At 36.4% G+C, this 19,013-nt stretch overlaps 1 protein-coding gene across 8 annotated transcripts in view; it reads left to right on the top strand.

Annotated features, from left to right (window-relative positions):
- Nucleotides 1-19,013, top strand: part of LOC150109091 (phospholipase D1-like) — a 584,228-nt gene that overhangs the window by 431,670 nt on the left and 133,545 nt on the right. For all 8 annotated transcript variants that reach the window (XM_090411563.1, XM_090411593.1, XM_090411586.1 and 5 more), the window contains one exon: nucleotides 15,115-15,234. In XM_090411563.1, the coding sequence (XP_090267689.1) occupies nucleotides 15,115-15,234 (120 nt within the window). The remainder of the gene's footprint in view (nucleotides 1-15,114; nucleotides 15,235-19,013) is intronic.

The raw sequence follows: 19,013 nt of genomic DNA, 5'->3' as shown, positions 1-19,013 counted from the left end.
TTCAGAGAAATATTCTCTACAATAGATCATATTCACGCTATTAACTAAGTAATAGAAAGAGTAAATGATTATCATCTTCATGCATATTTAAGTGTTTGATTCTTTAATGCAGTTAGAAATTATAAACCACATAAAACAAGTCATCCCAGCAAAATATATAGAGGGTGACTCAAAATTCCACATACAAACTTTGAGGGGGGGGGGGGGGGGGGGTAGAGAACATCAAAATCAACCATATTCACATAGGAAAGCGTGACTGGAAATGCCACCAGAAAGTGATAGATGTTGTGCTTTTTGCCAGCGCTCCAAGGTGAGCAATTGGGGCTTCCTCATTCAAGCTTTTGACATCATATGAAGAACATGCATCGTTTTGCAAACACTGAGGTGGCATGCACCTTGTTTATGGGTTAGCTGACGATAATGGACGAGCCACTGTATGAATGTATCACAAAAGGTACCCAAACAGACGTGTACTGTATTATCAAATGTTTGCACATTTGCATCAAAATTTGTGTGACTATGGATCATTCAGGGATCGCAGGCGTGATAGTGGGCAGCCACGACCAATGCAAAATCCCACCATGGAAAGAGGAGGTGTTGCATGCGATGGACAATAATTCAGAGGCAAGCACACGTGCCATTGCCTGTGTTATAGGAGTATCTTGATCCAGTGTATCGTGCGTTTTGCGCTCTGAGTCCTTGCATCCATTTCATCTGCAACGTGTCCAGTTACTGATGGCTGAAGATTATCTTCGATGTGTGGAATTCACACAGTGGTTTCTGCAGAAAAGTGCTGTAGACCCAGATTTTCCAATTTGTGTTTTGTTCACGGATGAAGCTTTATTTAACCATGAAGGGATCTTCAATCACCACAATGCTCGTGCATGGGGCCCATGAGAATCCACACGCTGTGTGATCACATGCTGCACAACAATGCTTCGCCATTAATGTAAGGGCAGGTATCGTCGCTGACTGGTTAGTCAGTCCATACCTGCTACCACCCCAACTGGACTCCCAGAAGTATCGGGCCTTTCTGGAAGAAGTTCTGCGGATTTACTGAACAATGTTCCAATGACTGTGCTTTGGCAGATGTGGTTCCAACACGACAGGGCTCCAGCCCATTTTGGCATTTCTGTGTGTCAGTATTTGGATAGGTCCTTTGGGGCTTGGGCGTGGTGGACCCGTCGCATGGCCCCCACACTCACCTGATTTATCAAGCATTGATTTCTTTCTGTACGAAACGTCTGTTGCCTCTGACATGGACCTCGTGGCAAGAATCGGCATCGCCGCTGCTAATATCTGGGAAACTCCAGGTATTTTCGAAAATGTATGGCAATCAATGCGTCGTCAGTGTTAGGCATGCATCACTGCTAATGGTCGTAACTTTGAGCACCTGATGTGAAACCATATTATGTGTACAAATACTATTGAACTGTTCAGTTACACCTAATAATGTTTTTTACAATACTTACTGCCTTGTGTTATTTCTATATCTTTGTCCCTGTTAGCACCTTCCGGTGGCGTTTCCGGTCATGCTTTCTTATGTGAATATGGTTGATTTTGATGTTCTTTACCTCCCCTCAAAGTTTGTATGTGGAATTTTGAACCACCCTGTATAACAGATTATTAAAAACAAAATTCATGACCCAACAGTATAAAGCTATAACATCATAGAAAGGAATGCAGCATTGAGATATAAGCGAGATAAGGAGAGCCTATATCGTCCAAATTGTTTTCTGCTACATTAGAAGTCTTTAGAAATGTCTCATGGTAAAACTATGGAATTAACATGATTGGAAAAATTCTCAGTAATTTACGTTGTGTAGATGACATCATTCTTTTAGTAAAAAAATAAAAATAAAGAAGCTCAGAGCTAAAGAACCTTGATAAAGAAAGCAGAATAAAAAGGTTTATAGATCTTCATAACTAAAACAAAATCATGGTACATGATTTTGTTTTAGTTATGAAGAAAAAACATGGATTAGCGAGATACTACTATCTCGCTAATATACTATATATATATATATATATATATATATATATACTATATATTTTATACTATTATAAAACAAAATCATGGATTAGCGAGATACTACTATCTCGCTAATCTGAACTAATAAAAACCGTGCTCGTTCGGATTAGTGAATTTTCCCCAAGAGACAACAATAACTAGCGTTTAAGACAAAAATAATCAGATTCTAATGGTACATCAATTTAATTCTGTAAATAAATTAACTGATAGGAAAAAAGGCTACTATACTGTAATGTAAAACTCAAAAAATAATAATACAGTACACAAGTTTATTTTAGTAAAAAATTTAGTTTGTATGTACCTGTATTTTTGAGGATTCTGATTTAATAAAATTGCATACTTCAGTGCATAACTTAATTTGCGTAAAAAAAATCTCACTTTCTTGTACATACACAAAAACAGTTTCACCAAATAATACAAAAAAAAGTTTATTTTTCTCTAAAAAAAAAAAGTCACTGATTTTCTATTGCTTCTTGGAAGCTAAACGAATGCTTCTTCTCGGAGCTGCATTCGCAATAGAATTTTGTGGAATGGTATCATTCTGCTTAGCCCATTCTATACGCATGTTAAAACTGTCAACTGTCTCTTCATGTTTTACTTTTTTTTTCCCTTATCATCATCGTCTTCTAATTCATTCTGCAGCATCATTTTTATAATTTCAGCATCTGATTTGATTTCGAATTCACTTTCGGTTCTACCTGTAATCCATTTCGTAACATCCGTTTGTGAACTTTCAACATCTGGATTTATATTTTTAACCAAATTATGCATGTTTAAAAATACTGTACTGTAATAATAATAAAATAAATAATAATAGTTAAAATAATAATTATTAGATAAAAATAATAGTACACAAAATAATAAGTTTTAAAAGAGGTAAACCGTGAGTAGACATATCGGTACACAATAAATAACGGAAAAAACTCACGTAGAAAGATTATTTATTAGTATATATACTAATAAATAATCTTTCTATGTGAGTTTTTTTCTGTTATTTATTGTGTAACAAAATAATAATGCATAATAAATAAAACTTTTTTTTTCTTTCAAATCGCAGTTCGGATTACTGGATGGTTCGGACTAAAGAGGTTTGGATTAGCGAGATACCACTGTATATGGAAATATAACTTCTGCATTTCTTCAACCATCGTATTAATTCTGGATCTGGCTCCTACTTATGAGATCTCAATAAAGGTCTAAAAACCAGTCTGGGTAGTGGTCCTTCCCATAATGCATAGCATTATACATGCTCATAAGGATATGTACATTGCATTATGGTATACTAAGGCAATTGTTGTGAAGTTATTTGTCTCTATAATACAAGTAACCCAGTCATGAAGTGCCTTCATGCACAAACCTTGTTTCCTTAAATTTGGATAAAGGATGAAACCAAGAATATAATTTCTTGGCATCTTTAATTTATAAAACAAAATCAGTGATAAATTCAGACTAAATCACACTAAAATTAGCAGTTAGTACTATTGAAATTGTGGAGAACTGTCATAAATAGAAGAATCAGACAAGTAAACAAAGCATTTTATCTGCATCTGTACAAAGATAAGATGTAGGGATAAGCAAGTGGTTGTGCTTGGACTATTGTGCTCAGATCTGGTAACCTGGTTTTCAAGGTGATGTGGAGACATTGGAGAGGATTCAGAAGTGAGTGACTAAGACAATATAAGGAGTTTAGAATGCTGGCTATGGAGAGAAGTTGAAGAAATGTGGATTGCATAGTTTGGTGGATAGGAGAAAAGAGGTGATATGATAGAGACATTTAAGTTAGTGAGAGGATTTTATCAGATTAATCCAGAGGGGATTATAAAAAGAGTAGAAGGTGAGAGGGGAAGAACCAGAGGTCATCCCTGGAAGTTATATAAGAGTGTGGTGAAGAGAGGTGTGAGGAGTAGATTTTTTACGTGGAGAATTGTTAGTGAATGGATTGCATTACCAGAAGGTGTTGTTAATGCAAGGAATGTTAAGGATTTTAAGATTCTATATGATAAACACGTTATCAGTTGAATGACCCTCCCACGATGAGTCTGCCGACTCCATGGAGGATGTAATAATAATAATCTGTTAGGTGATTTGCTTCTATGCTTAAAAGAAGGCTGTTCAGTTCAACATGTGCATTATTTTAGTATTTACCTAGAGAAGTGAGACGTGGGCAGTGACAAACTGAAAGAAAGGCTGCATGTGACTCAAAGATCCTTGGAGAGAAAAATGCTCCACATAACAAAAGAGGTAGAATTGGGAATAATAGAATTAGAGAATTGATTGGATTAGTGGATATTATGAAGTATTGTAAACATGTAAATATAAACGGGTTGGCCATATTGACATATGAATGGTAGACAATATTAAGCATTGAGTGGTTACAGAGAAGGAAAGATTGCCAAAGAATGAGATGAAGGGTTAATACAAAAGCTTGAACTAAGATGGTGGACATTGACTAAAGACAGAAGGAAGTGAAAATTAAGGGGAAGGCCTATATCCAGCATTTGATGGAAATAGGCTAAAGATTTTCTGTGTCTAAAACCATTTTGTTCTTCTGATAGTAGATAGTTTACAATATTTCTAAGTCTTTTATTCAAAAATTTACTATGTATTTTATAACCTGTATTTAATAAGATTATTCCTCTATAATGTCTACAGTCAATCTCTATGCCCTTTATTAAATATAAATACATCTTAGTTCTTAACCACTCTAATAGAACTTCACATTTCCTCCGACAATTAATTATCAACTTTAAGAATCTTAGATATAACTATTCTTCACCATACTTCAAAACCTCTGGTTTTATGACATCTAATCCAGTTGATTTTCTGTTTTTTTTTTTTTAAACTTTATTGCTTCTTCCAGTCTAATTTGGCTCTGTCTGTACTGAGTTCTTCATTGTCATTTTCTATTGATATTGGAATCACAGATTTATTAATAAAACATAAGATATACATAGAAGACAAGAATAGCAGGGTTTTTCATCCTGCATACAGACAAATCAGCCCTTCGGAACACATGCAATTTACAGACAAAAAATACTAGTTGTGGTGGTGGAGGTGGACGGTTGGTGGAGATGATTCGTAGTAGAGGTTCGGTGTAGTGGTTGAGACAGTTGTAGATGTCCTCCCACGATGAGTCTTTGGATTCCTTGGAGGTATCAGGAATAATAATAATATTTGTGAGCTTTCTGTGGATTTACCTATATTTCTTGTGTTTTTTGAAGCAATGATCTATATGCTAATTGTTTTTCCTATAATGACATTTTCTGCATCTTTTTTTTTCCAGATCTTTGTTTACCTTTTTAATAATTTCAAAATTTCCTATAATGACATTTTCTGCATCTTTTTTTCCAGATCTTTGTTTTCCTTTTTAATATTTTTCTTTTCAAGAACTTTCAGAGACCATATGAATTGTCTTTATTAAAGTTTTTCATTCTTCTATATCTTCATTAATGTTGGTTTCTTTTAGATAAACTGTTAATCACGATTGGCAGTTTATCTTAATTCTTTCTTCTTTTTTCTCCCTTATTTATTTCTTTGCTCAACTTTTGTTAGAAACTATGATGTGAAAAGATTTCAAATAATTTCAAAATTATTTTTATTTTTCAACATAATCTCCTTTAAGACTAATACATTTATTCCAGTGATACTCCAATGCCATTATCCCATCCCTGTAGTGGTTCTTAGTAAGATCTGCAAAATACCCCTCTACAGCTGCAATCACCTCTTGATTTGAAGAAAAACGCTGACCAGCAAGGAAGAAGTTTAGTTTTGGGAAGAGATAGAAGTCAGAGGGAGCCAAATCAGGGGAATAGGGTGAATGTTCCAACAATTCATAGTGCAGATCCCTTAATTTTTTCAATGTCAAAAACACCTTTGTGGGCAGGTGCATTGTCCTGATGAAAGATGATTTTTTTGTTCTGCAAACTGGGTCTTTCCTCACGAATTTTTTTGGCTAGTCTGGTTAAACATTCGGAATAATATTCTCCAGTTATTGTTTTACCCTTTTCAAGATAATTAATAAACAAAATGCTTTTAGCATCCCAAAATATGGATGTCATGACCTTTCGTGCTGATGGAATTTTGTCTTCTTTGGTGCTGAACAACCGGCTTCTGTCCACTGTTTTGACTGTTGTTTGTATTCTTGGATTCACCATTAGGTGAATCCAAGTCTCATCCACAGTAATAAATCGATGCACAAAATCAGTTTTATTCTTGTTAAAACGCTCTAAGCACTGTTCAGAGATTTTCGTGCGAGTGCATTTTTGATCTACTGTGAGCAAGCGCGCCGCCCATCTTGTGCAAAGCTCTTTCATTTGTAATTCTTCATGCAAAATGTATCCTACACTTTCTTTTGAAATGCCTAGGGTTTCAGCAATTTCACACACTTTGACTCACTGGTCGTCCAATACCATATCGTGCACTTGATCAATGATTTCTGGTGGTGTTACACTTTTTGTACATCCTTCACATGGATCATCTTTAAGACTGGTATGGCCACGTTTAAACTCGGCAGCCCATTTCTTAATTGTCAAAATCAAAGGAGAAGAGTGCCCATAAACGTTTATGAACTTCGAATGAATTTCTTTTGGTGGTAAACCTTCTTTTACAAAGAATTTTAAGCCACACGATACTCAATTTTATCCATTTCAAGGGATACAGACAACACTTTTGCTTCAGACAACTGTATAAAACAAACTACTTGATAGAGTGACTTGCAATTTCACATGAATGCTTATGACAGATGTACCAACTTAGAAAAAAGAAAAATTTTGCCGTAGTATTGCCACCTGTGGTCGAGGCCGAGAACTTTTCAGACCATCCTCTTGCATCTCTTACATGTTGAGCTAACAGTTTATGATTAGTAATGGTAGTCAATTGTAGATCTTGTTCCCTTGCCATTCCAAGTATATTTATTTATTCTTTTTTAAGCATTCTTCTTCACCCATAGTTTATTTAGACTGTTGGGGCATTATAAAGGTGATAGTTCTAACTAGCATGATCTCTCTCTAGGAGTTTCTGCCTTGGGATCTCTTTAACAAAGTGGAGAATGAAGAATTAGTACATTTTCTAATATTATTTATTCAGGTGATTCTAGGTTATCCCCAGTGTTTTTTTTTTACAAGAAGTCAAGCCCTCTAGTGCTATTTTAGGTAAACTGTCTGATCTAACCATGTGGCCTAGCCACTGGAGTTGTTTCCGACATATTTAGTGATGATATTTTCTTGTGTTCTGGCAGTGGAGTAGATTTTCCTTCTAACCTTGTCATTTGTTATGTGTGTCATATATAGTGTCTTCAAAAGTTTTTTGTAGCATGTCATCTTGAAGGCAATAGCCTTTTCTCATCTTCCAGAAGTTACAGCTACTTGGGAAGGACAATAAAATACAGCATACTACAAGAATACCTCATCGATACCCTTGTTAACTCTATCTTACTAGCAATTTAATGCATTAAAGCATGCATTTACTTTTATTAAAGCCATCTTTTTATTAAAATTTATTAAAGCCATCTTTCTGTAGTATGCTTCCTAAGTAGGTGAATCTTTCTACTTTTTTCAGTTTTTCATCATTAACTGAAATTTTCATTGGCTTATTGCCTGAGGACATTGTTTTTGATTTGTAAATGCTGATCTTTAATCTATAATCACTAAGGATATTAATGCTTGCTGTAGTTGCCTTAGAAACTGCCTGTTAGTTCTTGTAACTGATGCTCATTCTCGACTATTAGGTCAATGTCATTGGTGAATCTGAGTTTGATTTTTTTTTTTCCCCCGCTAACTGTAATTCGAATACCACTGTTTTCCTAGGTTAAGTTTATTATATATTCAAAATATAGGTTAAAATGCATTGACAGAAGTATGCGATCTTGACTTGCATCTCTTTCCATTTTGAAAGGCTTGCTATAGTTGCCATTGATTGCTATTAACATTTCTGCAGAATGGTAAAGAGTTTTAATTAGACATTATTTTATTATCTATTTCATACTGGTTCAATATTCTCCACATTGCCTGATGCCATACTGAATTGAAGGCCTTCTGTATATCTATGAAAGTGTAACATAGTGGTTCGAGTGGACAGGGCATTGATCCTCATCCTGATAAGGTCAATATACTCAAACCCAGGGAGGTGTGTGGTACCATCCCTTACCCAATCATGCTGTCGAGGCACCAGATATGACTCTTTTAAAGGAGCACCATATACAGAACAGTGCAGCAGAGATGCCAATCTCTTGTGTTCTGCAAGTGCTAACTCAGTTAAGGTACCTTGATAATGGGACCAGCTTTTAGCCTGCCTAAAGTCTTTTTGTATTAATGGGCTATAGAAAGCCTCTCTGTAGATCGGGGAAGAAGATAGTTCTTCCCCTGGACAGCTGCAGGCATGGGATCAGCCATCTAAGTGATGGAACCTCGAGCCCGCCGTCCTTCACCCTTGCATGGAAATATGCAGTAGGGGTGTCAGGCGGCATTTGGAGCCATGATCTCATGGCTGAACGGATAGCCCTGTCCATTCGGGACAATACCAAGATATATGTCCTACCAAGCACCAACTTGTGGTAAAAGAAAGGTAGGAGATAGCGGGAAAGGAGAAACAGTCTTTGCTGGAGCTTGAGAGGAGCTTTCCTCAAAGAAGTGATTCCAACTTCTTGATCTCAGGATAGAAGGGACAGAAGACCTTCCTTTTGGGAGTGAACATTATACCGAGGTATCTCCACTCTTCCAGGATGGTCAAAGCATGCAATGGCCTCCTGTGCAAGGAAAACTCTATACTCTCAACCTTAAGCTTCTTATCATGACCAGAGGGGACAAGAGCTAAAGAGCAGGACTTCTCTACATTAATAGAAAGGCTTCGAATAAAGAAAAAGTCAACTGTCCAGTCAAGGAGTTCCTGCAAAGGCCATAGCATTAAAGGAAGAACTACCTAGAGAGTAGCCTATATGGCTAGGAAGGGAGTGAAGAAACTCATCTATGATGCAGTTAAAGAAAAGGGGAGTAGAGGATCACCCTGGCAAACACCCCACACTGCGGGAATAGAAGTCGCAATGGACCCTGTAGTTATAGTGATGGAGCTACCAAAGTATAGCTCCATAACATAGGAAAGAAAGGGTTCTGGACATCCAGCAATAGACAGCACTCGAAGGAGAGCAGGAAGGGAGATTCTATCAAAGGCCTTTTAGTGGTCCAGTGGACCATATATAGAGGCTTAAGGCTGTGGCAGAATCAGAGAGAAGAGAAGAAAGAAGATATATATTCTTGGCACAGCCGTCCAAAGGGACAAAATCTGTTTGTCTGTAATCATGCTGTATATGTTGCTGAAGTCGTTTAACTAAAATTTTATGATGGACCCTAAGTATCATAGGGGAGATGGTAATAGGTCTAAAGTCTGATGCATGGCTTGAAGTTTCTTTCTTTGGAATGATGATAGTTCTTGAAGTGTGTAGGTATGATGGTATGGTTTTACTGGAAAGGAGAATGTCCAATAATTCTTTTCATACTCCGTTTTAGCTTTTCTCACAATACTTGTTACTTTTCTGGCCTGAGCTTTATATATATATATCATAACTCCTCTCATGATATTCTTTCCACATCATAATCTTCTTGTGGATCTCTTGCTTAATAAGGCTGCACATCCATTTCACTCCCAACCAATTTATTCTTCGAACACTAGGGATGCATTGAGATACCGCCTCATTCAAGCACTTTTTCAAAGATTCCCATGCATTGCTGACATTTTTTCCATTCAGTAACTGATACCATGAGACCAAAGATAGTATTCTTCTAAGTTGATCATAATTTCCAGCTTCGTAGTTCAGCATGTAGCCTGTTTTAATTGGAGCTTCAATACAAGTTCTTTCTTCCCAAGAAAGAACAGCATGATCACCATCACCAATTGGTAATAAAAATAGCCATATTCTTGACAGAGAACCATTCTGACACTATGAACAAATCCAACACTCTGACCTTTGGTTCCTTCTTTCTCATGCTGTTTGAGAAAGTTGTCTTGCAACAATTCAATAAATTCCTCTTCTTACTCATCATGAGATTCCTCTTCTACCCAATCAATGTTTGCAAAATTAAAGTAATGATCATTCGCTTGGTTCCCATAAGATTAAATTGGCAATGCATTTCTTCGTCCCCTACAACTGAGCCGCCAGGTCTGTAGCAACACCCCACCATATATTTCATTCTGTTAACCTCCACTTCATACCAGATAGACTCAAACTCATCGCTACATGAGACATTATTATCATCATGTTTTCTTGTATTTCTATCCTAACTGGACTTAAGTCATCTGATATCATTAGTAGCACTCCTCCTCTCCTATCTCTTCTGTCATTCCTAAAAATAGTATATCAGTTACACCCGATCCCACTTACCATATTTGATTCTGATAGCCAGGTTTCACTAATGGTGATACATTCAGAATAAAGTCCTCATTACAGTGGAAGACATTTCTGCATTAAATTTGATATCTTTTGAGTCAGTAATAAGCTTTGTTCTGAATGTATCCTAGTTCATATATATATTTGATCCACACACGAAAGGCCATAAGACCTATAGCACATTAGTGCCATGTGTGGGCAAGAGGAATAGAAGAAAGGAGGAATCTGTTCACATTTTGTTTGAAAGCTGAGGTTGTATTCTTTGGGGAAGGCAGAATGGATTTTACAGTCCATCTTGAAACTCAGTGTGTTTCAAGATGAATTGTAAAATGGTGTTGATTAGCAGTGGCTGTTGTTTTAATGATTTTGGTGGAGAGAGAGAGAGATTGCAGGAATAATAGTGGCCGATTCAGCAGAGCACTGTCCATGAAAGTATCTGTAGAAGAGGGACAGGTAGAAACTGAATGTCTGTGAGAGAAGGATTGAAGCAGATATGTGAGAGGAGGAGTCATTAATAACCAGATTGCCCTCTTCTGAATAGAATCAAGCAATCTTAGAGAGTATTTTGGTGTGCCATCCCAAACATGGAAGCAATATTCTGTGGCTGGACAGATTTGGACTTTGTATAGAGTTAGCAGCTGTGAAGGTTTGAAGTAGTGTCTTCTGCAAAAAAGTATACCAAGTTTTTTGGCAGCTGCAGAAGCTATAGTTGAAATAGGGGTTGTTTCAGGAAAGATCAGAGGTGCAGGTCAGTCCAAGAAGAGAAATCTGATTGTGTTTAGATATCTCAATATTACTGAAATGCAAGCTCTTTCTTGTGAGAGATCAAGTTAGATGTGCATCCTGTGCTACGAAAAACTGTTCACTGCTGAGTAATCTATGCTAATTTTTCTTGAAATCTTAACTAAAACATTATTCTATTAACAACTTTTATGCATGGTTTGACTAATGACTTTGATAGCTTTCTGCTGCTGATGAACAAAATAGAAATTACTACTTCATTTGCTTTACTATTCTGACATATGTTTATAAATGTACCAAGCTTAATGGTTGGGCAAGGGAGATGCATATATTGATTGTTAAATTGGAATGGATGGAGTTGAATAATAGATTAGTGCACTGGATTGGAGATTGTCTAACTGATAGGTATCAGCAAGTAGCGTGTGTGGGGGTGGGGAGTAATATCCCAGAAGAGGAAAGTCACTAGTGGTTGCCTCAAGGGTCTATTTAATGGCCATATTCAGCTCTTGCAGATAATGCAAAGTTAGGAAGAACTGAAAAATGGAGCAGATATTGTGGCTTTACAAGGAACTTGAAAAAAGTGAGTGAATGGATATGGGAGTACATGGGAATTTGAGAAACAAATTACAGTTGGTGGAGATATATTGGAGGAAGTGGAAGAAATAAGAGCTGGGATGATCGTGGATGCAAACCTAAAATTGAGAGGACACGTTGCCAAAAATGGGAGGACAGCACAACAGATTCTGGTGTTATATTTAAAGCTTGATTGCTGTATGTGATTCCCCAATGAACATATGTGAACATTTTCTTGAAATTTGCAAACAAGTAATTTAAAAAAATAAAAAAATCCATAATTTTGTCACTTGTGACATTAGTGAAATGCAATTTCACGATTTCATAGAGAATGCACTAAACATGCATTCATGTAATTACATAATATATTCTTATTCACTTACATAAATATCAACACCTATTTGGTTCAAGGTAATTCCCTCCATCATGTTAAATGATGCAATTGTTATATTTGAAACTTCGTTGCTCCAACTATGTTATTTTCCACCTATATAATGTTGCAGAGTACAGATTTCATTTATTTATTTCGTATATGGGGAAAAATACAAGAAATTAATGGGCAAAACTATATACAGATTGAGAGTTCGATCAAGCACTATCTGGAAGTAAATGCAATTTCCTGAGGTTTCCAGGAAGGAGTGTGTAGGGCAGTCATTAGTGATGTGATGCATAATACACACAGCACCATACATGCAAAGGACAACTGTGAAACTTTCCCACAGATATAATAAGTGGGCACAGTGAACTTGTCCAGTCCTAAATCTGTTTAGCTGACTCCAGAGATTCATGGTAGATTGAATCCTGGAAGTTGGATAGATCTGTAATGAGATACTTGTTTGTAGTTCATTCCAGTGTCTTCTCCACCATTCTCAGGGACCATCATCTAGTACTTCCTGTAGTCACATGGGAAATTTGGAGATAAGGCAGAGAGTTAGAGGTGGAGAGATATCATGATGAATAGGAAGGTACATGTTATTTCTGATTTTCTTTATTTCTTTTATGATAGCCTTCTTCTCTTCTGAAGCAAATGGAGGAGTGATGTAGGAAAGAACAGGTAACCATAGGACAGGTGTAGATCTTTAAGTACCAGAGATAGTTCTGTTCTCATTGTTATGTTAAGCTGTGTGGCCACGAGAGTTATGTGATAACTTTGTGATGTTTCCACATGACTCACTAGTTCATCCCACTTTATCCCACTGTTTATTGTGTTTAGTGTCAATACTATGTTGTGCCAGACCAGACATTTGAGGTTTCCTGTATTGGATATAATACTGATGTTCATTAATTCTTTTTATTCCACAGAATGGCCTGTTTGTCAAGTATGTTAGATTACATTCACATGTTATCTGGTAAATGCCAGCTAATGATAGAGGTGTCTTTTGTAGATGGCAACAATTGAGAAATTTTGTTGATCAGAAAATATGTGGGAATGAGATGATACTTCTTCAAAATTCTACCAATCGGTTTCAAGATGCCAGAAAAATAAGGGATTGTTATCCTGCAGTCTCTTGAAGAATCTTGAGGTGTTGGAACATAGGAGTCAGTTATCTGCTGGATTTGATTAGGGTTGTAACCATTAAATTCCACTAATGTTGTAAGCTTGAGGGAGAAGAGACACCTTATGTGCTCTATTAATTAAAGACTTGATAACACCAATTTTTTGAGAGGTATGATGAGCAGACTTTGATGAACGTATCTGCCAGTAAAGGTTTTCGATAAACACTGGTTGATAAATTACCAGAGGCTGTGCATGTAAGACGGATGTCCAAGAATGGTAAACTACCAGCCTTTTCTTTTTCCATGGTGAACTGAATGCATGAGTGAAAGCTGTTAATCTGTTGTAGGAAAGTAGTAAGTTCATTTTCAGAATGAGACCAAATAATAAAGACGACATCATCAACAAAATGAAACCAATGAGAGGGTTGGGGGGATGAATGGATGAGAACAAGGTATCTTTCAGATGGTTCAAAAAATATTTTTTTCAAAGGTGGAGACAGAGGGCTACCCATGGCAGTACCTTCAACTTGTTTATAGATCTTGTTTTTCTAGATGAAATAACCTGATTGTATAACAGTTGGTAAACCACTGGCTGCTGTATGTACTTTGTATTCAGGTTCCTTTGATTGCTTGTTTCTACACACTAATGACGTACTGTTATTTTCAGTAAGAAATATCTGTACTTTCATCTCATTAAAGTTAAGTACTGTGGTTATTGTGTAATTTATTATTTGTAGTGATGCCATAGGTACCTTTAAAGATTGAAAGTTCTGTAGTTTTACTTAATTGTATAGGAACTTCCTTTATGCTGTTTATTTTATCTCTGTTCTATATATTGTCCCTTATTTATTTTCCACTCATTCATTCAGTCTAATAAATTCCTTAAATTCAATAGATTTATTTGCATAGAGAGTGGTTAATGTTTTGGAATGTATTGCCTGAGAGTGTGGTGACTGCAGAGAATGTGAGTGCATTTAAGGCATGATATAATGAGCTGAGTTGCACTTTTACTGTGGTGTGATGATTTTCTACTATTTTGGATAGCACCTTAATGCAGCAATTATGATTTGTTGTGAAACTCTGAATTTGAATTGTATCTAGGATATAAGATAACATTATAAGGCTTTTTCAACTGAAGGTTAAGTTAGTTACTCTTATGCAGAGATGGAAGCAAAACATGTTTTGCTTCCATCAAAATTTATATAATTTATCAAAACATATGTTAGATAAATTATCTGAGTTCAAAAATGTTGAACTCAGATAATTTAATGCAAGTTTTAATTTTTTTTTTAGAACTGAATATTATATTTTATATTGATAGTCACATGTTCTTCTAGAAATCATTCTGTTCAGTAGGAACTAGTTTTTCTTCAGTATGTGTTAAAATGCATTTTAATTTTTTGTAATATATTTTTTGTTGGTTTCATCTACAAAAGGTTGAAAAGCTATAGGACATGTTAGTACTGTTGGTGAAATAAAGTTAGATAATCTGGAAATTCTATTCTAGAGACCCAATGTCATACTATTTCATGCCTGCAATAAACAAGGTGGTTGTCATGGTCTTACACTGACTAATAAACACTATCTACCACCTCAAGATGCTTACATACATCCATGCTGCAGTGAGGTTTGAACCCATGACATTTATGATCCGGCTGGCATTGATTGGATTTTGATCTTCCATTTTATAAATTCTGCTGTTGTTCCTCTCACTTGGTATAAACTTTTATCATCAAAAATAATTTGATTTAAATGTCATCTCAAAAACTACATCAAACTTTCAATTTAACCTTATTGTTTTGAATTATATTGAATTTAATAATAAACAGTACACTCCCAACTTTTTTTGTCATTACAGATTTTAAGTAACTTTTTTGTGTTTCTTTGTTTGTAGCTTGAGAAAGCCAAATTTAATTACTTTTATCCTTTGCTACTTCCTAAGTGTTATGATATAGAAGAGATTCCTCTTCTGCCAACTCCATCTTCAGCCTTCTTGTATAAAGCTGACTGTCAGGTAATTTCATTGTAGCTTTTTGAGTTATTAACCTGATATATTTGATCATTTCATGCCTACCTCTATTGCAATTGAATGTGTTTTTTTATATCACTATATTTCTGATTGTTAATAGATTATGCATTGTTTTGCAAGTATTGCATAATAGTAATGAGAGAGCAATTGAAGGATAATGTTGAAAATTTATTTATCACTAGGTTAGACTATAATAGATTTAGTTTAATCCTTTATCCCAGTGAGAGCAAACAAAGTTTGCGCCTGAAAATATCTTCAGGACTAAATATAGTGTTGTACTATCTTATCCAGTAAGTAGTGCAACACCAAGGCAACTCGTGGCAAAGGTGGAGCAAGCTACCAGGCACTTCTAACCCAGTATCTCCCATAATGCAAAACACATTTCCTTTGTGGATATGTATACTGTTATGCATTAAAGGGATTGGCCATCTACCCAGACTAGTTTCGACCTTTATTGAGGTCTCTTCAGTGGGAGCCAGGCCCAGAGCTGGAGATACCAGGCAGAAGCAGTAGCAAGTCATCTGTGCCTATGGGAGTTGCCAAAAGGTTTATCACCTTTTTTAAAAATTACTCTGGATTTAGAGAAAGATGTTGAAAATTTATTTATCACTAGGTTAGACTATAATAGATTTAGTTTAATCCTTTATCCCAGTGAGAGCAAACAAAGTTTGCGCCTGAAAATATCTTCAGGACTAAATATAGTGTTGTACTATCTTATCCAGTAAGTAGTGCAACACCAAGGCAACTCGTGGCAAAGGTGGAGCAAGCTACCAGGCACTTCTAACCCAGTATCTCCCATAATGCAAAACACATTTCCTTTGTGGATATGTATACTGTTATGCATTAAAGGGATTGGCCATCTACCCAGACTAGTTTCGACCTTTATTGAGGTCTCTTCAGTGGGAGCCAGGCCCAGAGCTGGAGATAACTAAATCTATTATAGTCTTAGTGATAAATAAATTTTCAACATCTTTCTCTAAATCCAGAGTAATTTTTAAAAAAGGTGATAAACCTTTTGGCAACTCCCATAGGCACAGATGACTTGCTACTGCTTCTGCCTGGTATCTCCAGCTCTGGGCCTGGCTCCCACTGAAGAGACCTCAATAAAGGTCGAAACTAGTCTGGGTAGATGGCCAATCCCTTTAATGCATAACAGTATACATATCCACAAAGGAAATGTGTTTTGCATTATGGGAGATACTGGGTTAGAAGTGCCTGGTAGCTTGCTCCACCTTTGCCACGAGTTGCCTTGGTGTTGCACTACTTACTGGATAAGATAGTACAACACTATATTTAGTCCTGAAGATATTTTCAGGCGCAAACTTTGTTTGCTCTCACTGGGATAAAGGATTAAACTAAATCTATTATAGTCTAACCTAGTGATAAATAAATTTTCAACATCTTTCTCTAAATCCAGAGTAATTTTTAAAAAAGGTGATAAACCTTTTGGCAACTCCCATAGGCACAGATGACTTGCTACTGCTTCTGCCTGGTATCTCCAGCTCTGGGCCTGGCTCCCACTGAAGAGACCTCAATAAAGGTCGAAACTAGTCTGGGTAGATGGCCAATCCCTTTAATGCATAACAGTATACATATCCACAAAGGAAATGTGTTTTGCATTATGGGAGATACTGGGTTAGAAGTGCCTGGTAGCTTGCTCCACCTTTGCCACGAGTTGCCTTGGTGTTGCACTACTTACTGGATAAGATAGTACAACACTATATTTAGTCCTGAAGATATTTTCAGGCGCAAACTTTGTTTGCTCTCACTGGGATAAAGGATTAAACTAAATCTATTATTGAAGGATAATGGTTTGTCTTCTTTTTTTTTTTTTTTTCAGAAATGAGTAAGTTAATTTCTGTGCTACATAATAGTTATTCCTGGAATAACTAGCCTCCAGACATAGGTTTTCCAAAGCAACTAGAATGATGGAGTCTTTAGGTAGTCATTCATCTGGCTGCATAAGAATTTGAAATAAAGCTAGACTGATTGTCACTGACCTGGTTGGCCGAGTGGTTAGCATACCCGCTCTCCAGTCAAAAGGCTGTGGGTTCAAATCCTACTGTGGGCATGGACGTTTGTGATCGTCTGTGAAAATACTAGTGGTGGTGGTGAGCAGTAGATGGCATTGATGTAGCTAAGGTTCGTTGTAGTTGGTGGATTTGAGTGGTGGAGACAGAGATTGTAGAGTAGGTGCCCTCCCTCAGTGAGTCTTTGGACTCCCTGGAGATACCATGTAGTTTAGATTTGTCAGTAAATTTCTTTTCCAGTGATTTAGATCCTAAGTATACAAGAAACAAAACCAGGAATATCACTGCATGCCAATTCTGTGAATTACATTTGAAAATCATCCTGAAAAATAAAATCTGTTAAACTAGAAAGCTTTTTATTCAGTTAGAACAAGTTAAGATATAAAAAAACAGATAGCAAACAATAATCCAAAGAGGAGGAGAAGGAATTGCAATTAGAAGTACAGATGTTGCTTTGTCATATATTGAGTAAATCACAGTTTCCATTAGCATATCTAGCATTATTTAAATGATAACTTCACTAGACTGAATATACACTATTAAGTTATATGACTTGCTGAATGATTTATTCAGTACTAAAGATCAGAATTAGGGATGCTTAAGGGTCAAAGCTGTATAACTGAGAGGAGACTTCCACATAGCATTTAAAGGAATGCAGAGAACCGACCAGGGCTTCTGACCTAATGTCCAATCCTCACCTTCTCGTGGTGCACCCTGTTGGGTATCTACTTTGATACTGAACGAACGAGGATGGGCTGGCAATTTGGGATTTAGCCGACCAAATTGTATTCTTATTGGTTAAACCAAAATAAAAAAATGATGGTATAACATAACAAAATTTCATGCCGACTGGGGCGTCGCCCGGTTAAACAAGGCCCCCCGTTGTTTTTGCCAGGGAACCAGGGCGAACAGCGAAAAGTCAGCTACTGGAACAAATCTGAAAACAAACCCCAACTCAACATCACCAGAGTTAAAGATCGGTACTATCAACGTAAGAAGCCTGAATGGCAAAGAAATGGAGCTAGCTGAGGAATTAGATAAGTACCAGATCGACATAATAGGGGTGACTGAAACAAAAAAGACCAAAACTGGTGAGATCTTTCTGAGCAATAAATACAAAATGTTATATTCAGGCAATGACAATCAAGGAAAAGAAGGAGTAGCCATAGTATTCAACACAAAATACGAGGCTGATCTTCTTGAATGGCAGTCAGTCTCAAGTAGAGTAATGTGGGCAAATATGAGAATGGGGAACTGGACAATGAGACTTATTTGTGCCTATGGTCCCACAGAAGGTTCTACTAAGGTAGAAGTGGAGGGATTTTTTGAGGCTTTAGAAAAAGCAACCGACACAATGAAAAAGGAAAAGTTGGTCCTTGTTGGGGATCTAAATAGCAGAGTAGGAAATGATTGTGAGACATACAAAAATATTTTGGGAAAATTTGGAGAAAAGAGCAAAGCTAATAATAATGGCAAATATCTGTTGGATTTCTGCTCAGGACATGGACTGGTTATTACTAACACCATGTTCCAACATAAAAATGTGCACAAATTCACATGGAGAGAAGAGGCTAGGAATAAGAAAAGTCTCATTGACTATGTTATTGTTGATAGTGATGTTTTCTCCCTGGTGCAGGACACCAGAGTGTACAGAGGATTTGAAATTGGAAGCGATCACTATTTAGTCTTGAGAAGGATAAAATTGAATTTCATATTGAAAAGAATAACATGTAA

This window comes from Typopeltis vanoorti, chromosome 2 (assembly GCF_054136105.1).
Source record: "Typopeltis vanoorti isolate ZY-2024b chromosome 2, IOZ_Tvanoo_1.0, whole genome shotgun sequence".
Taxonomy (NCBI): domain Eukaryota; kingdom Metazoa; phylum Arthropoda; class Arachnida; order Uropygi; family Thelyphonidae; genus Typopeltis; species Typopeltis vanoorti.
The sequence above is the reverse complement of the archived record's forward strand: the minus strand, read 5'-3'. Positions and strand labels throughout refer to the sequence as shown.